This window comes from Chaetodon trifascialis, chromosome 13, assembly GCF_039877785.1.
Source record: "Chaetodon trifascialis isolate fChaTrf1 chromosome 13, fChaTrf1.hap1, whole genome shotgun sequence".
Lineage (NCBI taxonomy): Eukaryota > Metazoa > Chordata > Actinopteri > Chaetodontiformes > Chaetodontidae > Chaetodon > Chaetodon trifascialis.
In genome coordinates, this window is record NC_092068.1 from 2990842 (window position 1) to 3013330 (window position 22489).

The following is a 22489-nucleotide window of genomic DNA, read 5'->3' on the forward strand; positions in this document are numbered from 1 at the left end:
GCAGTCACCATTGAAGAATAATACCCAATAGGATTTGACCAATAAATATTAATTTTTGATGTCATGTTCTAGATACTGATGTTTTCAATGCTGCCAGTCAGTGATATTTTTGTTTCAGCTCTTGTATCCAAAGTTTCAATTTCTATAACATAAACCCTTACTTGACACTAAAATGGGATCCTCGATATAAAAAAAAAAAAATCTCATGAATGAATCTTTAAATCAGGTATTTAATGACAACAGTTACTGAAAAATCCAGATAAAATATGCAAAGAAAACAAGATTTTTTTCTTCTTTCTTCTTTGATGTTATCAAATAACAGCTATTCAATACATGGCCACTAGGAGCAGTGTCTGTTCTGGTCCTGAGTCAGGGTGGGATTGTCATCGTCCACCCCTTGTACTGGTTTGCCTGGAGTGTCCATCTGACCTACTGCACCTCCCATTCTCTATCCTCCTCCTCACTGATAAGAATTTTGGCTCTGTGTAGAAGGGTCCTCATCATGTGATGATATCTTGTCATCTCCATTACAACTGACTACTCAATCCACCAATGTGAGATGTAGTTGTAGAAAACAAGTTAGTAAGCAAGTCAGCGCACTTGAGTTAAGATTATTTTTTCAAATAGCCTTTCTGTACATTCCCACAGATCGAAGCACACTCTCTTACAATCCATTCTTTGATTCACAATGAATGAAAGAATGCATATATGTGTGCTGTTAGAAATGGAATGAAAGTTCAACAATAAAAAGTTAGCAAGCTCAATTCTGAACAAGTCATTAAGGCTGGCTGACTATATCATCCATTACAAAGACCACAGCACTCCAACAAACACTAAGTGAAGCACAGCTAATAGCACAGAATTGTGCAATGGCCACTCACAAACACAGAACAATGATGTGGTGAATGTCTGACTTTACAGATGTCCAGTTACTATAGGAATAAGATGGCAGACACAAGCACAACCATACAGTTAGGATGCTCATTCCATTCCAGGCCTACCCTGTAGCCCCTCTTGCCAGGGATGCCAGGGGTACCAGGGATGCCAGCCTGGCCCTTTACAGTGGAAGACAGACATTTATGACTGGCTGAATTGATTAGATATGTCATAACTGCCACACTCACTGACCAGAAAGTGATTTTACCTTTAACCCAGGAGTGCCAGGGAAACCTGGTTCTCCCTACCATGGCCAAGATGGCATACAGGTCAAAGATGGTGTAAAAGGAAGAAAAAGAAAACAGTTGATGTACATTTTCTTCAAGATATTGAACAATTTATGCAGACACACCTAGAAAGCAAATATTTCTGCATTTATATGGATAGATTACTGAATGACCATCTGAAGCACACGGGGAGAGGCCCAAGGGGTCAGTGGGGCCCCGGGCCTGAGCTCTTGTATGAAGTGACAATTAATATTTCTTGTTGGAAAGTCAATCAATTGACTAGAGAGAGACAAAAAACAACTACAAAAAATGCACAACAATCACAAAGAGACACAGAACAACTACAAAGAGATGCAAAACAACTACAAATGGTTACAAAAGAACGACAAAGAGATCCAAAACAACTACAAATAGGCACAAAAGAACTACAAACAGATGCAAAACAACTACAAATGGACACAAAAGAACTACAAATGGACACAAAAGAACTACAAACAGACACAAAACAACTACAAATGGACACAAAAGAACTACAAATGGACATAAAAGAACTACAAACAGACACAAAACAACTACAAATGGACACAAAAGAACTACAAACAGACACAAAACAACTACAAATGGACACAAAAGAACTAGAAATGGATGCAAAACAACTACAATGAGATTCAAAATGAGTACAAATGACACTGTCTATCTAAATTGTTTTCTTGTCTCTGAGAGTCCTGGTTCACCCCCACTGCAAAATGCAAAATTGCAAATCTATCACAAAACATGTCTCTAATCACACATATTCAGAGTAAGTTATCACTAGGGCTGCACTTTTCACACTTCAATTGTAAGGTAAACATGGAAAGGATGACATCAGAACAGAGTGTCGGCTCACATACAATGCTACACATTGCTGGACCTCCATTATCCCTGCTACCCTCAGGAAGGCCTGGGTGGTGATGGCTCTAAAAGCACAAGATGGGTTCAGCCAACTACCCCTGACGGGAAACAGCACTTCCCTTTGGTCTATGGCTGCTCAGATTAAAGATTGCTCTGGTTGCCTTAAAACTATGTCCTCCATTCACCATTTTTCTTTCTTAACATATGACATACAGTGAGTGTAGGCCCACATGGATCTGTTGCACTGGCATGTCATGCCCTTATTTATCAATATGGTAATCTTTTTATTGAAGCATGTAGCCACAGGCTTTCCACTTCAGAAGAAAAGCACATCGAGGGATGAGTTTGAAGTCACCCTCACATTGAAAAGTACTGTTATCATCTTCCAATGATGCGCAGGATCACTTGTTTTCATTCTGTTTGTGCTGCAGCCAAGTCATCTTGTCACACTCCATTTCAGAGGAAGGATGTGGAGGAACAACTCCTCACAGCAAGGGCTTTTGTAATGTCTCACATGCACAAGTACAGTCTCCACGTGTACACCAAACAGTGAAACAGTAGGCTTGGTAACAGTTGGACAGATTTAGGCTTACACCAATATATCAGTCTGTTGAGACAAAGCAAAGCAAAAAAAAGACCACCACCAACACCACCAAGTTCCACATCAGTCAGCCAGAGTCACTGACACCAAATGCGGCATTTCACTGAAAATACTGATTATACAATATATTAATATCAAATGTGATAAAGGTTTGTTAAATATGTTGCAACATGTGTCAACGAACAGTTTCATTGTCTATCAAATGAATAACATTATTACTCGGTAACAACAGTTTCTATTGAAACTACACATGATGTAGTTATGCATAAAAGGCATAAAAGGTTCAGGTACCTTTGACTTTGTTTGCCTCCTCAGACAGCCTTTTGCAGGCAGCTGTATTTTTCATTTTGAATTTGTCATTTTTACCCTCATATTCAGTCTGAGAGTGCTACAAGAAAAAAGTTCATGGGGCCTTTGTAAGAAAAATTTAATCATCAAGAAATCACCCTCTGTGGACCAGGGATGTTTAGACAAAATATTGGTATTTGGTATCTTATTTAAGATAAATAAATCTTACAAATCAACCTCACTGATGTTTTCTGAGTGCAGGATATTCAGATTTCTCAAACAAGGCATTATTTTTCCATAATGAGCTTACACAACAGTTAAAATGGACAATGATCCATTCAAGCAGAGGAATCAATGGTCATGTTTTTCTTTTCTGTCTGCTTTTGAACGGCAAAAGCAAAAGCCTGCTCCATACAGATTGTGTGGTTACTGTGAAGATTAATAGAATGAGGAGGTGGTGAACTTAATTGCTGTCTTCCCCTTTGCTCATAATATTTCCTCCAGCTGGGTAGCTCATTGTTTCTCACTTGTACTGAAAGGAAAAAGGCAGAGATACATTTTCTTCAGTCAAAGTGGTGCGACTGTTGGCACACACTCATGCTTTGCCATTATATCCACTCTCTCTATCGTGGTCTGTTGCTGCTCTCAGTTCCCACAGGGAAGTAAAATAAAAGCTGCTTTCAAAGACAGAACTTATTGTATCAGTCTACAAAAAAGTAGTAGTGAATTTCAGCATCATGACAGATGGGGTAAGGTCCTGAGCTGGTAGCTGTGTCCACTTCCTTCATGGCTAGACAAGGGCCTGTTACTTGCTGAGAGCTTTGGAACTGAAGAGGTTGAGTCTAGAGAAGTCATCTTTTGTGGGCAGCACCATGCAGATATTGATGGTTATTGTCTATGCCGCAAAACATGTACCTGGCCCATTTATTTCACTCTGGCAAAGGCACCAGAAGCCAACTCTCTGAGATTATATGGTTGATGGAAGCCTGAACTCCTTAGGCGACCTAACATATTAGGATATCTTGAACGATAAGCCTGTAAAATCACTTTCTCTTTATTATTAAAATATAACAGCCTTTCCAGATGGCTATTTCCTTTGGATACCAGTGAAAATGCGCTTCCCTTGAAGTTTTCCGCTTTTTGCTTTTTCTTCCTCTTTCCGCCATCTGTCCATTTGTGAGGCTTAATGGAGAAAACACACACACACATGGCTGCGACTGCTACTGCCATGCTACTGTGGCCAAAGGAGACCTACTGTACTTGCCGGAGTCCATCAGAGAAGGAGTATGAAATTAGAAAAGTAAGTTCACTAATTAATTTAGAGATTGAGAGAGACTGTTGAGTTACTGTTGTAGAGACATGGATAGGGGCAGGAAGTTGGTTGTGATGCTAAAGAGCAGTGAGCAGGAGATCAGGCGCAGTCTGAGTTTAGACTGTCTGTTCAGACAGTCTTAGTTTGCAAAGGTCTGACGCACAGCATTGGTGTTGCCGCTGATGCCTAAGACATCAAGCAGTATATTAGGCTTTCCGCTGCGGGGAACACTCAACACTGCCAGCCGGGTCAAAACAATGGCAAGCTCCTTGCCAGCTGCTGACAGCACTGCTCCACCAAGACCACCCTCCTTCTAGTGGTCCTCCACAGTGATGGTCTGTCCTCCTGTGGCTCTGAGGCATCCAGGGGCTTGATGGTGAATGGGTCAATCACACGGATGTTCTTCCCTTAATTTGCCAGCATATCAGCAGCAGTGAGGGCCTCATGCAGAGTAACGCCAGCCCCAATCACAGTCACATGATCGTTGTCAGACTGGTGCACCACCTTGGCTACACCCACTTCAAACTTCTCTACACACATGACTTACTCAAGAAATGAATCCAGACCTCTGAAACACAGCAAACATCTAAAAATTGTTCAGCTAATCAAATCATCACTTCATGAGTTGACAACTGTTGTCCTCTGCTGCTCCAAACATTTCAATCCTGAAACTGGACTAGAATCCTAACATAAATAGGAGGCAATAGGTGGTGACACTTTGTACTTGTAGTGTTACACTATGGCTGTTATTTCTCATAGAATGTTACATGATCTTTTTCATCAGCTATGAAACTGGTCCTAGCTGAATGCATATATGCCTGCATATGATGAAAAGATGTGCTATAGTGATGAAAGAGGGTCCTATGGAAGCATTTAGAAAATAAAAAGGCTAAGAAAAACAGACCCTTCTCTGAATGTTTATATTCTATAAACAGGATCTAAACAAATTAAGAGTTGAACCAAATAGGCCAGACAAACCCCGAATAGATAAATGAAAATGAATAGATAAGTGACCATAACATTGATTACATTACCTAACCATTATACTGTAACTCCATTTCCTCACACATGGATTTAAATTGATGAAGGATTTCAGGTTATTTGTGTTCAAAGACAGACAGCAGCTATTCCAATTAAATACAAACTTTTGAAGTGCCTTTCCACTTCAAGCATCCAGACCCCAGCTGCAATGTCTGTAATCTTGCCAAGCATGAATAGACCTAGACATGCCACACACACACACACAACTCCGCTGAGTATCACTCTGCCTTCTCTCCTGAGAAACCCCTCTATCCTTCATCTCCCTACAGGATGGATGGAAACATCAGCTCAGAGAAGCAGACGGTAGTAAAAGCAGACACACCCTTTCCAGGGAAAATCAAAAGATGAGCAAATGCTCGGGGGAAAAAGGGAGTGCTCCGTCTTGAGATGGACCTGACAGTAGGGGATTTAAATGTTTATGACATCATGGCTTTCTGTCATGTTGGTCCCCTGACAGACATGGTAAGTGGTTGCCTTGTAAAAAAAAATTAAACAGTAACCAGTTAGGTGATTTCTTATCCAGGCTCAGCAAGTAAGGTGGCTCAATGATAACGCCCTTTGATTAGCATTAAAACTTGGGGGGAAAAAAAGAAAAACAAAACAGTCTACCTTTTTCTGGAGCTTTAAAGCATATCACACAGTCCTCAAATCACAGATGTGCCCCACATCTCTGACAGATCTTGGACATTTCTAAACTCTTGGGTATGGCACTGAACAGAATATAGAAAAGGAATTCAACCTGCATTGGTTGCTGTTTTTAATATTCTGTGACACTTCTGAAAATGAAAGATAAAAAAATTACCTTAATTCCTTGGTCTCCCTTTATTCCCTGTAAAGCAAAGACAAATATTATAAATGTAAGAACTGATGACAATTGCTGCAGTCCACTAGATGGAGCACAAGATCCTCTATAGGTGTTATAATTAGCAGTGATGACTGTGTCTAAGGCCTCACAGGATGGATGTGCAGTAGCAGTTTGTATTTCATCTCAGAAGTTATCTAATCCCTGTTGTGCAGTCTCAAAAAACTGGGCAGATAACAGTGTTTGAGAAGGTCTCTCCTCTAATGACCTGCAACTCAGTAGCTTGATGTGCCAGTGAAGTTCATAGCTGAAAACAGAAACAGGATTCTGGACTGATTTCGAGGAAAACAAATCAAAACAGAGAAGAACAGCTGAAACTGAAGCTTACAAGTCAATAATCTGCACAGAGGCTCACAGCAATAAGTTCCTTCCAGCAGTCCCAGCCTCAGAAGAGCTGCAGTATGAACTTCAGAGGGACATTCTGTTTTCACTGTGACTCTACAGGTCACAGTGAAAACATGGTGGCTTCAGACAAAATCACTTTCACAGTCATGTAGATATCTACTGTGGTTTTGTTGTAACTGCAGCAGCCAAACTGTTTGATTGTAACCAGATGACTGAGATGCATTGCTTTAGCTGTGGACTTTGAGAGTAAAAGTTATATCAAGTTTGAAGACACTGTGTAGCATCAAAGCAAAGTCTTGAATCGTTTTTGATATTAACTTTTCACATTACGGTTATTCAATAACCGTAATGTGAAAAGTCACTTTTGTAAATACAAAGCAACAGAAGATCATCACCAACTCTGCAGTAGTGACCTAATCACTCTGCACATGACTGTGTGGTTTGGTCACGTAGAGATCCCCACGCACTGTATGTAATAGCATTGTATTTAAATGCTGGCTTCATCTCAAGCAAACATTTTAGCAGCAGACACCAGACACTTGTCAGATCATGACAGCTGGATTACAGGTGAAAAATAACATTTGGTGCTTCCCCTAGTCGTTGTGTAGGGAATGCTTTGTGACTAACATATAAAAAAGCACTGATACAACCACTGTGCACTAACTGCTCAGCACCAAACAGCAGACTGACAAAGTAAGAAACTAGGTGGTCAACATAGTGGATGCATCTGGCAGCTAAAGAAGCAGCTAGCTAAGAGTGAGCTAACAGGAGAGTGAATATTGTACTTACATTTATAAGCTGGGAGGAAACACAACTCCAATAAATGCCAATGTTGTTCTGAATGTGCTGGATGTCTTGTGTCATTTACCTTAAACCCTCCTCATATCATTTGTGTAGCTTCCTTCCTTTTATAATTCCACTCTTACTTGTGAGGAAAATTTGAGCTTAATAAAATAGTTCCTTCAAATTAAGACACTTTCTGACCATGTCGTCCCATCTCTGACCTGCCAAAATGGCTTCTTTCAATTCTCATTTTAACATACTAACTAAAAGTCCAGTGTGTAAGATTCGATGGCATTTAGCAGTGAGATTGCAGATTGAATGAACTGAATATCCCACACCTCACCCTCCTGTACAATGGCTGCAAAAGATACAAAAAAGAAAAAACATCTGATGTGCTGTCTCTAGATGTACATTCTCTGGATGTACATATATACTTGATTTTATTGGTGTCCTTTTTCATTCTCTATTTTTTTTTTTCCACTCCTTTTAATTCTCGCCATCTCTAACGACTAAATTTCCCTGGCGTGGAATCACTTAAGTTAATCTTATTTTAGAGCCGATGTTTGATTTGCCTATACAGGGCCACTGTAGAAACATGAGGACCGCTCCCCCTATAGACATAAAGAGTACATTCTAAGGTAACAACAACCCAAGTCTAATTGTCAGGTGATTATAGACTAATTAAAACATAAATATGAATGTTACATTCCATTTCTGCAAATGGATCCTCCTAAAAACCACACATTGGTCCTTTAAACTGTACTATTTTCTCCTTTTGTTCTGTCTTAATTTTGGTTTTCCCTTTTCACATTTTTGGCACTTCTCCTTTTGTCATCTAAAGGAAACAGAAAAGAAACTCTAGTCTGTAGTGATGCTGTATAATGGTGTGGATTACTGTAGACTGCTTGCTGTGTATATGTGCATGTGTGTCTGTGTGTGCATGTCCTCTAGAGGAAGTCTGTTAAGCCATGGACAAGTGGAGAAGGACAAACATGTGAAGAGTGCAGAGGGCATAGCTCACTTTTCCCCCACAAAGCTTCAAAGCCAAGGCCAGATCCTTTACGCTGCCGCCTAGTGTGTGTGTGTGTGTGTGTGTGTGTGTGTGTGTGTGTGTGTGTGTGTGTGTGTGTGTGTGTGTGTGTGTGTGTGTGTGTGTATGCCTTATTCATCCCTGTTCATTCAATATTAAGGAGACTATTACACAATAATGCAACAAACACTTTCCATTGAATAAATGTCAAAACCATAAATGCAGTAGCAGATGTTACCTGCATCATTTTGTGAGGTCAGGCCTGTGTGTTTTTATCATATCTGTTCTAAACAACTCCCAAAGCTTCATTTAATACATTTTTACCATTTCATGAAAATACAAAAATGTGGTGCTCGCTGAGAAGGGCCAGATGATGACTAAGATGAGGACAAAGTTCAAGAAGTTAAGCTCATGCTGATATAAAGCTTCAGCAATCAGAGTGAGACAAATCTTTTTAGTATAAAATATCCTTTTTGTATTTCATAGACAGTGTTTCCCTGCTGAGTTCAATAACAGGTTCGTTTCCGGGACAAAGCAACTGGAAAGACAAATCCCATTTATCCATCAACCACTGGCTTAACATGCTGAATGAAACGGAACTTAGAAAAACTCACATCTTGACAAACTCAGACATTTTCAAGAGTCTCTCTGTCTGGTGTTTCTCCAGAGATCTGATCCCCCCATTATCTCTAACTCAATATATTTATATAATTGTGAAGTGTTGTTAAAATAAAATAATTTCCTAAAAAGGTGTGGCTGAAACATTTTTTGTATGGACCATGGACTGTGCATTTTGCCCTCTACTTCCTACAGTGTTAGAAAAGGATCACTTCATGGCCAGTATGGAAAGAGGAATGATAGCAGTGACCCATAACATATTCCAATAGAAATATAGCATGTGACTGTTGTATTCAGACATTTCAAGACATCTGAGCCTTTGAGTGAAACACAAAACACCATAGTTACTGTAAACATGAAAAAGTTAGAAAACAAAAGTAGAAAGTGAAATACCGTTGGGCCTTCAGGACCTGGTGGACCAACATCGCCTTGATCACCCTGTGGAGAGACGAAAGACAAATGTGAACACTGATTCACAGAAAGTTGATTAACAATAGACAGATGTTGAATGGACACAACACAAGCAAAGAGACAAATAATCTGTTGAAATGATCATCTGTCATCTACTTTCTTTCTAACATACAACTTTACTGGAGACAAATAGCTCACCTCTTCAACATATGAAAACAATAAAACTTTGTTTTTCAGCCAAAGAAAAGCAAAAAACAAATACAACTTCATTTTGCTTCTGCATTAATCCATACAGATACTGAAGAACATGATACATATGATGATACCAGCACTGGAGGAAACAGATGTTTATTGCTTTCTGATTCACGATGAAAAATCCATCAATTACTCAATCGAAATTGTGTACAGTAGTTTGTTCACTGGAAGAAGTATTTCCCAGCCAATCAAACCAAAGTCTGAACTCTGCAGACCATATTCTGTTTCAAAAGTGAAATCCAGAAGAGAGCTAACCTTTTGTCCTGGTACACCTGGTTCACCCTGAAGAGATAAAACAAAGTGTGTACATACAAAACATATCCTGAAAACGTAGCAAATTTAGCATTCTATACTGAAAGGTGGAGGGAAAAGCAGGTGGCCAAAACTTGATTTGAGGGCTTCAAAGTCATGTTTTCCATGCTTATCTGGTTGTTCTGTAGTGCAACTCAGCTATGACTGCTCATGCTAAAGCCTATCACAAGTGAGAGCCACCTCTGTGAAATTCAGCTTCCTTTTGTTGAGAGTGAGAGGTGCTTAGAGGACACTGTCTGACCTCACATTCTGCATTCCTCTTTTTAAATAATCTGTGACAATTCAAGCATCATGTGGACATCTAGTCATCCAATCCAAAGGGAATGTGTAGTGCTGTGTAGGTGGGGTTGGTCCGAATTTCTGAGAAGCTGCACGCAGACCAAATGGAAACATCTTGATCCCTGTTTCATGTGGTTTGTTTTATTTGGGCCTGATTGTGTTTGTCTGTAATAACCCTAGCTATCATGAGAGGTCAAGCGTTTTTCAGAATTGTGATTTTGCTGTTTGGACAATAAGAGAAATTTGTTTACCTTCAGTCCTGGTAAAAGCTGCAGAAACAATGTAGAAATCACAAGAAGGTTAATGTCACACCAATAAACTTTCACTAATGAGAAAGTCTGGCAAAAATCATGGTGGAGGACTCACTGAAGCAAAGCTTACCCGTGGGTCTTTTCCTGGTTTTCCTGGTTCACCAGGCTTACCCTGCACAAAAAGAATCTATGAAACTATTTACAATAGCAATTCCATTTGAATTCCCAACTATGTCATTTGTGGATACAGTGAGAGCCTGGCAGTAAATGCTAAATATTTTCCCACTTAAGTTATTAAGTCAAACTTGCATAATAGTAAAATAAACGTGCATCAGTCTTGAGCTTGCACCTATTATCTCATAAAGACTGAACAGCTCTATTGGTTGCATAAGTGAAAAGTTGACCAGTAGTTTTATATTCTTAGGCTGCAACATGGAATTGATGTCAGTTCATACACTGTTCACATCATATAGGATGGATTGGAAAGGTAGTCTTCCTTAAGTTTCTTCCATTTTCTTCCCCATTAAAGGGTTTTTGCGGGGAGTTTTTCCTTATCCAAATTAGAGGTCAAAGGACAGAGGTTGTCATATGCTGTGCAAATTTTAAGTCCTTCCAGGCCAAATATGAAATACAATAATACTGACTTGTCTTGACTTGACTTGACTATAACATTGGACAGCTCAAATCTATTGTATGATTGTACCATACATATGCAGTTTAACACCCTTTAGATTCAATTTTGAATGACAGACTTTGGTATTATTAAGCAGCAAGTCATATGAAGCAGGACTTCCACAGGGAGGAAAAGCCCACAACATGAAGTCTCTGTCCAACAGCTTCTGCATGTGCGGAAGCTAAAATGTTTGGTAAGGTGATTCAGTAACAAGTGTTATAGTACAATTTCAGCTTCTGGGTGACCTCAGACTGGGACTCACCGGTGGGCCATTCAGACCTTCGATCCCTGGGGGTCCGGGGGGCCCTGGAGGTCCTGGGGGTCCCTGCACGCCAGGCTCACCCTGCTGAGAGACCTTGAGTTACAACCTGCCATGCTGGAGCGAGCCTCACCACACTGGCCATGCTGACACAACAACCTCACTACACTGCAACTAACTGCAGCGGGGGGTTGCAGACAGGAAGGTTAGCTGGGGAGCAAGGCAAGCGGTTATAATGTTTGAGCACCAGGATTCATTCTTGACCATGGGAACTCTTATCTGGGATAAAATTTTCTAAATTCAAGGTGCACTTATTAGCTTTACTGTGGCTGTCTCCTGTCTCTCTGCTAACTTTGACCCTTACACTATACATGGGGTGAAAGTATCCAGAGTACCCAGGTACCCCTAAACCCTGGCTAAGGAATTGGATACCAATCACAACATTGAGGGTCAATGGAACGTTAAGTATCAGCTGTCCGTGAACATGTGACCAAAAACAGTCACAGCAGCAACTAGGAAACTGGTCAAGGTCACTAAACAGGAGACAGTGGACAGGCAGAGAAAACCAAGGCTGACATTCAATTCAATTCAATTCTGTTTTATTTATGTAGCGCCAAATCACAAAAGAAGTTGTCTCAGGACACTTTCCATATAGAGCGAGTACAGACCAAACTCTTTATCAACAGAGACCCAACAATTCCCTCATGAGCAAGCACTTGGCGACAATGGCGAGGAAAAACTTCCTTTTAACAGGCAGAAACCTCGAGCAGAACCAGGCTCTGGGTGGGAGGACAACTGCCTCGACTGAGACCAGGGCCCATCTTTGAACTGAGGCAGTGGTCATATATGATTGTCATTATATGACTATATGAGTTCAAAGAAAGCTAATAATTGCACCTTTAGTTCAGAATATTTTGTCACAGACGTCGTTATAGTGACTGCCTTTGTTTGGAGAGCAAGGCACCGGGAAATAAGTGACACAGATTTTTTTTTAAACATTTTAAAAAGTCCTCACAGAATGAAGATTAATAGTCCTGGATCTCTCATTTGTGCAGGACTTGTTGTCAAACTCCAGGTTTTAAGTTCGCTATAAGTTCTCATTGGGTAAAAAGAAGTTGCTATTAGACATTACAGAAGACTGGTGAATACATAAATTCTTATTGTTTATATTTGAAACGGATGAATGGAATATTGACATTGATCTTTCCTGAAGCTTCTTTGAAATAGACAGCTAATCTGTGTGTGTGGTTATTCCTAAAACAGCTCACTGACAGCCAGAGCCCTTGATAATTATCTCAAACCAAAGCCAAGACTAAATGAAATCAAATAAAGAAAATGTACAGGGAGCACAGGATATGAAGAGAATCAACGGCTGGATAAATACATTTGGCTGCTACATGTCCTGAATCTGCTTCTCCTTTGTTTCATGCTAAAATAATTTCTGCTGCTCATCTTTCAGAACTCCCAAACTCAATTTCCCGATTATAAAGGCAATACTTCATAGACAAGACACCTCTGTATGGAAATATCCATAATCATAGAGGGCAACAAGTTTGTATGCGGAAGTGCATGATTTATTTGCACATGTGGTCTGACTTGGAGAAGTTCATGACACAAAACCCTGGCCTTACTTCAGTCACTCAGCTTATCACTGTGTGTGTGTGAACACACACGTGTACAGTAGCTCTGGACCAGAAAGTGCTGCCAAGCTTCTATTCTGAGATAATGGCTATCATCCGTCCACATTAGAACCATATTTTATCATTCCTCCTCTGTACTGCAGAGCAGAATTGTCCACATATGATTTATGTCTCTGGATGCATTTGGGCTCTTTGCAGGGGTTCACCACACACTGTTATGGGTAGGCTGCAGCTGCCAATAGCTGATATGTGCTGTTTCTGTGGTTAATGACCACATTCTTAAAAAAAAAAAAAAAAAAACTGCAATAATTTTATTCTCATCACAATGCATATCCCATGATATGAAGAAGCCAACACTGATTGGCTGATATCTGATTTATCATAGGGAGGCAATGTGAACTCTGGACAGTATGTTAGCCCATCTTTTGTTTTCAATGTATGCCAGAGGACCAAATTATCCACAGGGCAGCATGTATTAACAGCATGTATTAACTTTACATTTGACTTTGAATGAGTTGAGAGCCAGAGTGAAGAATTGGTAATGTGATTAGCTGCAGATTTACATGTACTTTCTTATAATGAGTATATTCATGGATTTCATTATTTTCAAAAGAAAATATTTTATTTAGAATTGTATTTAGAGATTACACAACTATTAACAGTTTACAAATATAGAAGGAACATTCTTCTGTATTTGTACATTACTATCATTACCATCATTTCAGTTTTTACACTATCACTGGCTAAATGGGAAGCTCTAGTTACAATAGAGCAACCATACGGTATGTTCTATGACTTACATACGCATTTATTTTGCACAGTCCAGTACCCCTAGAATTTATGTCCACATTGGTGATGGTGATTTATGTGTAGTACCAACATCCAGTGCCATACAGGAAGTGTACCAGAAGCAGAAAGTAAGTGTGTTGGATGGGCTGGGTATCCAGCTGTCATGTAAGAGAGTGTAGCTTGTATCCTATCACACCAGAAATTTATTTAGCATTTATTTGTTTTTAACAGCAACTTTGCCTTTCAACACCTTCCTTAATTGTGTTTGTTTTTTTGATCCATAGTTTATTTGCCATATCTACAATCCTTCAGTAACATTAACGTACTGTAGCTGCCATGCGCAGATAATTATTATCATGGGTTTTTCATTACTGTTATTATTAAACATTTTTTAAATGCAGTTGTATTGGATGTAAACCAGGATTGTGGAGAATCATCAATATTAAAGTTCTTGACTGGTGACAGGGTGGATTAGTAAAATACATTGAGGCAAAAAGTTAGTGCGTGAATGATGTTTTCCATTTCAAAACGGTTGATACTGAACAAATCTGCAAAAGTCTTCACTGAAAACTTTTATTAGTTATTGTATGTATTTCTTCTATATGTGCACATAACTGCTACCATGTTTTTTAAGATGGGTAAAGGTAAAACCAGCTGGTCAAACAACATCAATTTAATGCATAAAGGCCAGTTTATTAATCACAGGGAATATAAGTCAACCTGTAAAACATGAAGCTTGAGTTGCACTCTGAAGATGTAGAAGAGGAGTTTCCCACTTGTAGATCCACCATGTTTGGAGCTTAAACTAGGTAGTTAATGTCAGCATATATTGGCCTCTTCTGCTTTGATTCTGACATGTAGTTTTTTTTTTTTTTATGCAGAATTATTAGAACTGGGATTTGTCAATTGTCGATTGTAAACACAAAATTCAATTTAAGGTTAGGGAAGGATCGTGATTATGGCAAACAATAAATACAATTTAAAATGATGCTGTTCTTACAAGCGAACACTTAAACAGCATCCTGAGTGCTTTACAGTGAATGTAACAATACTGCCTGCATAGATCCTGAATGTCGCCACTGAAGGTAAATTGCTAATGCATATTAGATACATCTGAATTTGTAGGAGAAATGGCTGTATGAAAATACCTGGACTATATATTTGTTTTTTGCTTCTTTTTTTTTTTTTTTTCTTTCTTTCTTTCTTTCTTTCTTTCTTTCTTTCTTTCTTTCTTTCTTTCTTTCTTTCTTTCTTTCTTTTAATGCAGGATTTTAGTGCCACAGGGAGGAGGTCCATTTAGATTTGCTTAGACTTTTCATTCATCTTCATGATTTAACAATTGATTAAATGAAGTAAACGCTTTACAGAATTTGCTTAGAATGCATTTCTGTTGGTTGTTTTTTCTTCACATTGTCTGTCTCCAATTGCAACAATAATGAATGGTTTTAACTACCATTACTTTTATATGATTTCCTGTCATGCATTATTGACAGAAAATACCTTTAGCCTTTAGCATATAACATTCAGAAGCAGTAGCAGCCAAACGTTGGTTAATTATAGCATAATGGCAGAAAAAGGTTGGGGAGGTTTTGGCGACGGATGGCGGCGGCTGGCATCCACAGGGCGGCAGAGAGGAGGGGGCAAGTAGGGGGCAGAGAGAATTGTACCTTGAGGCGTTTTAGGATTAGAGGGCTTATTGAGGGCATGTTGCGCACGGTGATGGGCAACATCTGCTGGGGGCAGTCACAAAGCACAGGTGGCCAGCGGTGCAAAAAGGTCGCAGGGTAAAGGTCACCAGGAGGCCAGAGAAAGGAAACAAGGTAGAACCAGGAGAATGAGGGAAGAAATGGGGGAGGGATATGGAAGAAAAAGAGAAATAGGACATGAGAGTGAAAAGCAAGGAAATGGAAAGGCAAAGGGGAGAAAAGGAGACAAGGAAACAAGGCTGAAGAAAGGAAAGACAAAAAGAGGCACCGGCATGCAAACTATGGGCCTGGAGTGGCAGAGGGGATGGTTGATGCACTGTGATGTTTCTTAATTTCAAAAGAATGCGAAAGCATTCCAATTTCTTAGATACTGTCAGACTTCATTGATTGCATATCATCAAGCATCCACGAATCAGGATTTGTGTGCATCAATGTCCCCAGTATGCCAGGCCCCTAGATTGCAGTGGAGCAGAGGTGGGCACCAGTCTTGCCACAAAGAGAGTACAGCAGTACGATTACAGTGCACATCCAGACTTACTGTGGCCAACTGTCCAACACAGGGCTGTACAATACGCCGCTTCTGTTGAGATGACCAGCATGATCAGATACAAGTTTAGGAGAGGGCTGTACAGGTATGATCCTGCTGATAACTTCATTTCTCCACTGACACCAAGCAGAAACAGCTGCGTGCAACTTGCCTACTTTTTACATAGCGTACATATTTCCACAATTGTTATTCAAAGGTATTAGGCAAAAACTACCTTCACCCAATACCTGAACCCCAAAAGAAGTATTCACTTTTAATGACTACTTTAATGTACATATTTCTAGAGGTCAGTTTTGGAACATACTTGATTTCAACGTGTGGGCAGTCACATAATTTTTAAGTAGACAAGTTGAAAGCAAAAAAATCACAAAATTTATGTTTCCATGGAAATATATACAGCATGTTAAAAGTAAATATAAGTAGGGGTATAAATGTAGCAAAAGTAGGCAAGTGTGCTGCTCTGTTCCTAACCATTTCCAGCTATCCACCACAAACGTGAACAGGATTAAAGTATGGAAGACAAAGGCTGCCAATATTATAGTGAAATCAGTTAAATTCAAGTTTTACTTTCCCCAATTGTCTTAAAATTATTAATGACAAAATTGATACTTAATACTAATTCTCATTTTCATATTTCAAAAGAAAAAAAATGGAACTCTCCTGAGCATTTTGTCTGATGTTGGCTGGCAATGTATCATTTAAAGTTAAAAAAGTAAATTTCATCTGTCAGTAATTTCAATTTTTGTAATTTAAGCTTGTCATTCATCATGACAAACAACATACACAGTAAATGGAATGGAAATTTTAAATTCAAGTAGTGATTTAATTTCAATATTGGCATCCTCTGGTTCAGTAGAATGTACAATTTACCTAAATTCCAGTACCAATTCAAAGAGATACTAACTACATGAACCAAACCGGTAGCAACCTTGTCACCACATTGATCTTTTTTTTCTTTTGGGTGGAGAGCAGAGGATTGAGGAGTGCCATGGCTCAAGAGCACTGCCTCTCTTTGCGGCACAACTTATGACGCCCTCGCTAGGGGTTATCTACCAGGGTGGATGGCACCCACAAACCTTCAACATCAGAGCCTGACTGGAGCGCAAGGCAGCCAGGGTTTTCAGAGGAAGATCCTGCACAAAGAGGCCCTGCACACCAGGGAAGTGGTCATTTCAGTCAGTGCTGGTAATGGCAGCAACAAGCCATTATCCAACCACACACACACAAAAAAAAAAGAATCGTGTCTTGTGATATCTGAATCTAACCCTTTCAGTTTGAGGCAATATCTAAAAGTGTTTATTTCTTTTCTTTCATGATCAGGTGGGTATCAATGACCTGTGATTGTGTTAAGTGTACAGCCAGACTCAGGATGGGGATTACCTAGCTCAGCAACAAACAGCTGTATTTGGGCAAAAATGTAAAACACTAATTTATAATGCAGATGTATTGAAGTCTTTATGCTAAGCATGGCTAACCACGTCATGAATCAATAGGATAGCAACCTTCTAATTTCAAACTCAGGCAGCTGCTGAAATACATATTACACAAAAAATATAAAAACAATTAAAAAAAAATCCTGATCTTACTGGCTTTGTCCTGAAAGGCAGACTCTCTACTCAACATTCTACCTCCACCTACAGTAACTCCGAATGGATCTCACCATAGGATTGAGGCCTGTAGTGTGAGCAGACATGCGGCATGGACCTCCCATACTGCAGGAGGCTCCGAGAAGTTTTGGAAAAATTCAATAGGCATACAACTTGAGAGAAAACGGGGGGCTTCCAAAAAAAAAAAAACCCTTTGATGATCTTAGCAAAAGCAGTTTAATAACTGAAAGGTTGACTTACACTGGAAATGGACTCAGCTATCTCAAAAATCCCACTTTACACAGGAGACTCTTATTCTTGGCACCCCCACACACAGGCTCTTATCACGTCCAACTGCATGCTCCAGCAGGCCGCCAGTAATTGCCCTATTTTCTCTGAACTAGTCAAAGCCCACATGGCGGGCCAAAGAACTGCAGTGCATGTGCTACCCAACATTGTGCTACCTGCCATTTGTCTGTCCAGCTTCTGCAGTAGTTTCTCCTCTTCCAACTTCAGGTTTCTATTTTGTTCTGACATTAGAAAACTGTACATACAGATGGACCTTAGAGAGATAATGTTATACGCTGTAGGATGGACAACAGTACAACTGTGCCTTAAAAATGACATTTTTGCTGCAATACGAAAGGCAAATATTTTGTGAGTTTTACATTGATGAAACAGTAATGAGAAAGAATTACTTCTGCAATGTTTTCTTACCCTGTGTGTGTAGTCTCCACATACACCCTGGAGAGAACAGAAATAAGACCACAAATAGTTTTTAGAACTGTTCACATATTTTTACATTCATCAGCTATAATTAATTTGAAATTAGAGGAAAGTCCACTGATTGTACACATGAAGATCAGTTTACTTGTCACAGGGACTACAGTTCAGCCTGTGAAAACAGATTACTGCGTTCTGTGCTGCTCTAGCTGCTTCATCTTGGCCAAGGAGACTACAAATTTCCATCAGAAAGTCTGTGTTGAAAAGTTTGAAAGCCTCTGGTCCTTACCAGGCATGGAGGATTGATTGCAAAGAACATCATGTTGCAAAAAAGCAGAATCCAGGATTTTGGTGTTTGACCCATAATGGCGATAAAAAGTCAAGACGGCTCAACCTCTGCTGCTTCAATTTTGATTCTGATTCTGATTTATTTATTCATTTATTTGTTTGTTTGTTTGTTTGTTTTTATTTCTCCCCCAAGTTTATGGGATGCTTTAAGTAATCTGAATACTTCTTCCAACACAGCTGGCTAGTAAAATATAGCCTGTGTTACTCACTGGCCAAATTGTCAAACTACTGCAAACCATATCTCACCTTCTCCCCTTTGGGTCCAGGTTCCCCCTGGAAAGAGAGAAACACACAAGTGAGTGAGATAGTTGATTGATTATGAAGTTATTTTAAAAGATTAGCAGATTATCATCTCAGGACTGATATCAGACTTCAGAAACTTACTGGGAGACCTTTAGGACCACGCTGACCCTGTAAGACAGCAGCAATGCAGTCAGTCTTGAATGTGATTTAGGCATTGATCTGCAGCTTAACAAAGAATTTAACATGACTGAACACAACATTCTCCAATTAACATGAGTGAAATGAATCAAAAAAATGTCAAGGTATTAGTCAGACTGATGAATTAGGTGTTGCAGGTGTCTATTCCAATTATTGTTGTGGGCAAAGGTACTCAGTTTGACTTCCCATCAGGCCTTGGGGTGTGCCCACTGTAAGTAGCTGTCAGAGCTAAGCGACTGGTTGATTAATGAACTCAAGGAAAGAGCTCAGTAGGACACATCCAGTTTACCCCATGCTGGTGACCCCACAGACCCAGCAGCTCAAAGCCACTTTGTGAAGGTAACAGCGTCTCTATACATTTCGCACACAACTGCTCAAAGCCCTTTTCAATACTCCCGGACATTCGTCATGAAGGAGACTAAGAAACAGGAGCTCATTACAAACGCAACATTAAACATTATTGCTTAATTAAACAAATTGGTGGAAAAAAAAGTCAAGTTGAAGAAATCAGAGTCAGAGTGAGGTGTTTTTCCAAACCTTATTACCAGACAAGAACATCAATATTGGATGTTTCTGCAAACTGAAAAGTTTTTTAAAATTGTTGCTTTTTTACAGTATGTGAGCATGGCATCTATGGTATGGTCTGGGGTAAAAAAAAAAAACAAAAAAACAAACAAACGTGGACATGGAAAGACATGTTATGTTAAGGTTATGGCAAATAAGCTTTGGTTAAGGTATAGTTAAGGGTAGGCAGCTGAAATACTTTTAGTTTAGGGAAAGATCTTGATTAAATTAAAATAAAAAGGCATATGTAGAGGTCTGTGACAGAGCACAAACTCCAGTCTGATTGTCATTTTCCACCTTAAAATACATAAAGGTCACACTGCTTTCCGCATCAAACTGAACACAAACTTACTGTAACAAGCCTAAGGAAGCTGGAAATCTGTATAGCTGTTTTGGCTCTGTGACAGCTGAGAGTCAGCCAGTGTGAGTCATCTTCAGATCATTAGTTATCAACAACACTGACATGGATGATTTATTGTATGGCTAATAAAGAATTAAACAGTTTGAGGATACTGAATGTTAATGTTGGAGAAAATGCTTGAGACACTAAATGTTCTCAAGCCTCAGTAAGCATGGTCTAAAATCCTTTGGCGCCTGTTTCAGTTAATAAGACTTTTCCCTACTAACCCTGACTGAAAGCCAGACTGTGGATAACAGCTCCCATCTGTCTTAACCTTCTCCCTACTGCATTCACCCCTCTGTTAGCTCATTACTGTGTATAAATCAGAATTGCATAATTCAGGCCACCCCTCAGTTTTCCTTATGACTTTGTTGAAACAAACACGCAGCTGAAGTGATCATAACAGCAAAACAAGGTTGGTGGTAATGATACAGTATTATAGGACAACTATGTTCATGAAAAAATAAAGGAATTCTTACCATGTCTCCCTTCACTCCATTCTGTCCCTGTGTGAACATTAAAACAGTGAGTGCAGGTAGTAAAAAAAAACTGAATCAATCTGAACAGATACCTCTATCCGTTTCCCTGGAAATATCCATAGCATGTTTATCCTCACCCTATAATAGCAGTCATGACACTAATATAGTTTTTATTACTTAATGACCATAATCATTCTTAACTCAATTATGCTTATTATCACAGGTAATCAGTTCTGGGCACTGAAGTAGCACTCCATTATTTAGATATCTCATTTTTTGACAGAAACTTGGGGAAACTCACAGGCTTGCCATCCAACCCAATTGGACCCTAGGATAAAAGAAGAGAAGGAGATGTTTGAACATATACAAAAATATCTCCCCAACAGCTGAACCCATGACAACATCAGTTGGAAAATAGTGGCTAATACATAAAAATCAGGGTAAAATGGAGAGGTGGTGTCTGAGCAGATTATCATGGGCCTGGATAGGCTCATCACAGAACCTGAAAATATCTGTCATTAAGAATTTTATAAATTTAGCTGTGTATACAATGTCTTGTCTTTAGCCTTGTAATTCTGTGCTAAAATAGAGAGGGATAAAGCTCCATTAAATGAAATAATTTCAGCATTATGTGATATAACATATTACAAAATGTTATATCACAGTGGAACAGGGGTTCAAGAGTTATTTACAAACAGCTAATAACTATTTTCTGCACTGTAACTGTGCTTTGCCGTCTTTTTCTTAATGAAGTAGAATCTATTATTTCCAGATCTTACACAAATCATCAATGCATGATTTACAGTATCAGTCTGACAGGCAGACAGCATGGTCACAACTTACCGGAAAGCCTGGAAATCCTCTTGTTCCAGGTTGTCCCTGAAGAAGAAACAGAAAAACAATCAGAGTTTTTGTTTTACCTTTGAAGTCTGGCATAAAAAATCAGCTGGTCATTGAAAGAAGATCCAGTTCTCTACCCCAATCCCTCCAATGCACTAAGGTATTTGGTGAGTACTGAAATTGATTTAGATGCATGGAGTGGTACTGAAGACTCTGGGGGACACACAGAAGGAAATTAGATGCTGAAATTGAATACTGAAAAGAAAAGAACAAGGAGTTCCATTCTAATAAAGATGCTTGACTAAGTATAGAAGGTGAATCAGTTCAATGAGTGTATGGTAATAACAATTAGCCTCGGAGTGCCTTGCAGCCAAATGGTGTGTGCCACATAACCACAACATTGCTGGTTCAATTCCAGCCGGGGACCTTTGTTGCATGTTGCATGACCCTCTCCCCACACTTTATGTCTGCTTCTTAGCTGTCAAACTGTCCAACAAAGTTACAAAAATAGCCAGCATACTCTGATGGTGGCCTGTTTGAGATTTTCTACCCTGCTTCCTGGACTGGTACAAGACATTTAATATCTCCGGGAAAAGGAATGAAGGGAAAATAAAGGTGTTGGGGAAGAGGTGAATGTGACTAATGAAACAGATTGCCTGGAAGCAGTGGTAGTTACAGGAAGCTTTGAATGGTTTCTTTCCTCAGGGATGTTCTGCCTTTTTGAAACGGCACCCGGCACGAGTTCATTCTTCCTCATACAAGATTTCATCATTTGACAACAAAAATTAAAAAAAATAAATAAATATTAATTTATATTAATTAAATATTAATCTTGTGAGCAAGCTCCAACTGTGGTTAAAAGTCATGTTCAGAAAAAAAGGTGTGTGAAGGGTTAGGGTTAAGACTTCAGATTTGTTTTTTGTCAGACTAGTGAGTTAAGATTGTTAGATCCAGATCAAGAATGAACTTAACTTTAAACCAACATTAACAATAAGACCTAAAAATACTCAGAAGAAAATGGGTGTCCTGATGAAGACTGTAAGGTGTAGTTG

At 39.3% G+C, this 22489-nt stretch overlaps 1 protein-coding gene across 1 annotated transcript in view; it reads right to left on the bottom strand.

The window, feature by feature from the left end:
- Window positions 1-22489, bottom strand: part of col13a1 (collagen, type XIII, alpha 1) — a 44885-nt gene that overhangs the window by 21164 nt on the left and 1232 nt on the right. Inside the window, exons 2-16 of the mRNA XM_070976835.1 lie at window positions 21441-21476; window positions 20899-20925; window positions 20598-20624; window positions 19098-19124; window positions 18960-18986; window positions 18360-18386; window positions 15471-15533; window positions 11378-11461; window positions 10573-10614; window positions 10443-10460; window positions 9856-9882; window positions 9328-9372; window positions 6099-6125; window positions 1145-1180; window positions 1002-1055 (exon numbers count right to left, since the gene is read on the bottom strand). Coding sequence (XP_070832936.1) covers window positions 1002-1055; window positions 1145-1180; window positions 6099-6125; window positions 9328-9372; window positions 9856-9882; window positions 10443-10460; window positions 10573-10614; window positions 11378-11461; window positions 15471-15533; window positions 18360-18386; window positions 18960-18986; window positions 19098-19124; window positions 20598-20600 — 480 coding nt within the window. The 5' untranslated portion in view covers window positions 20601-20624; window positions 20899-20925; window positions 21441-21476. The remainder of the gene's footprint in view (window positions 1-1001; window positions 1056-1144; window positions 1181-6098; window positions 6126-9327; window positions 9373-9855; window positions 9883-10442; window positions 10461-10572; window positions 10615-11377; window positions 11462-15470; window positions 15534-18359; window positions 18387-18959; window positions 18987-19097; window positions 19125-20597; window positions 20625-20898; window positions 20926-21440; window positions 21477-22489) is intronic.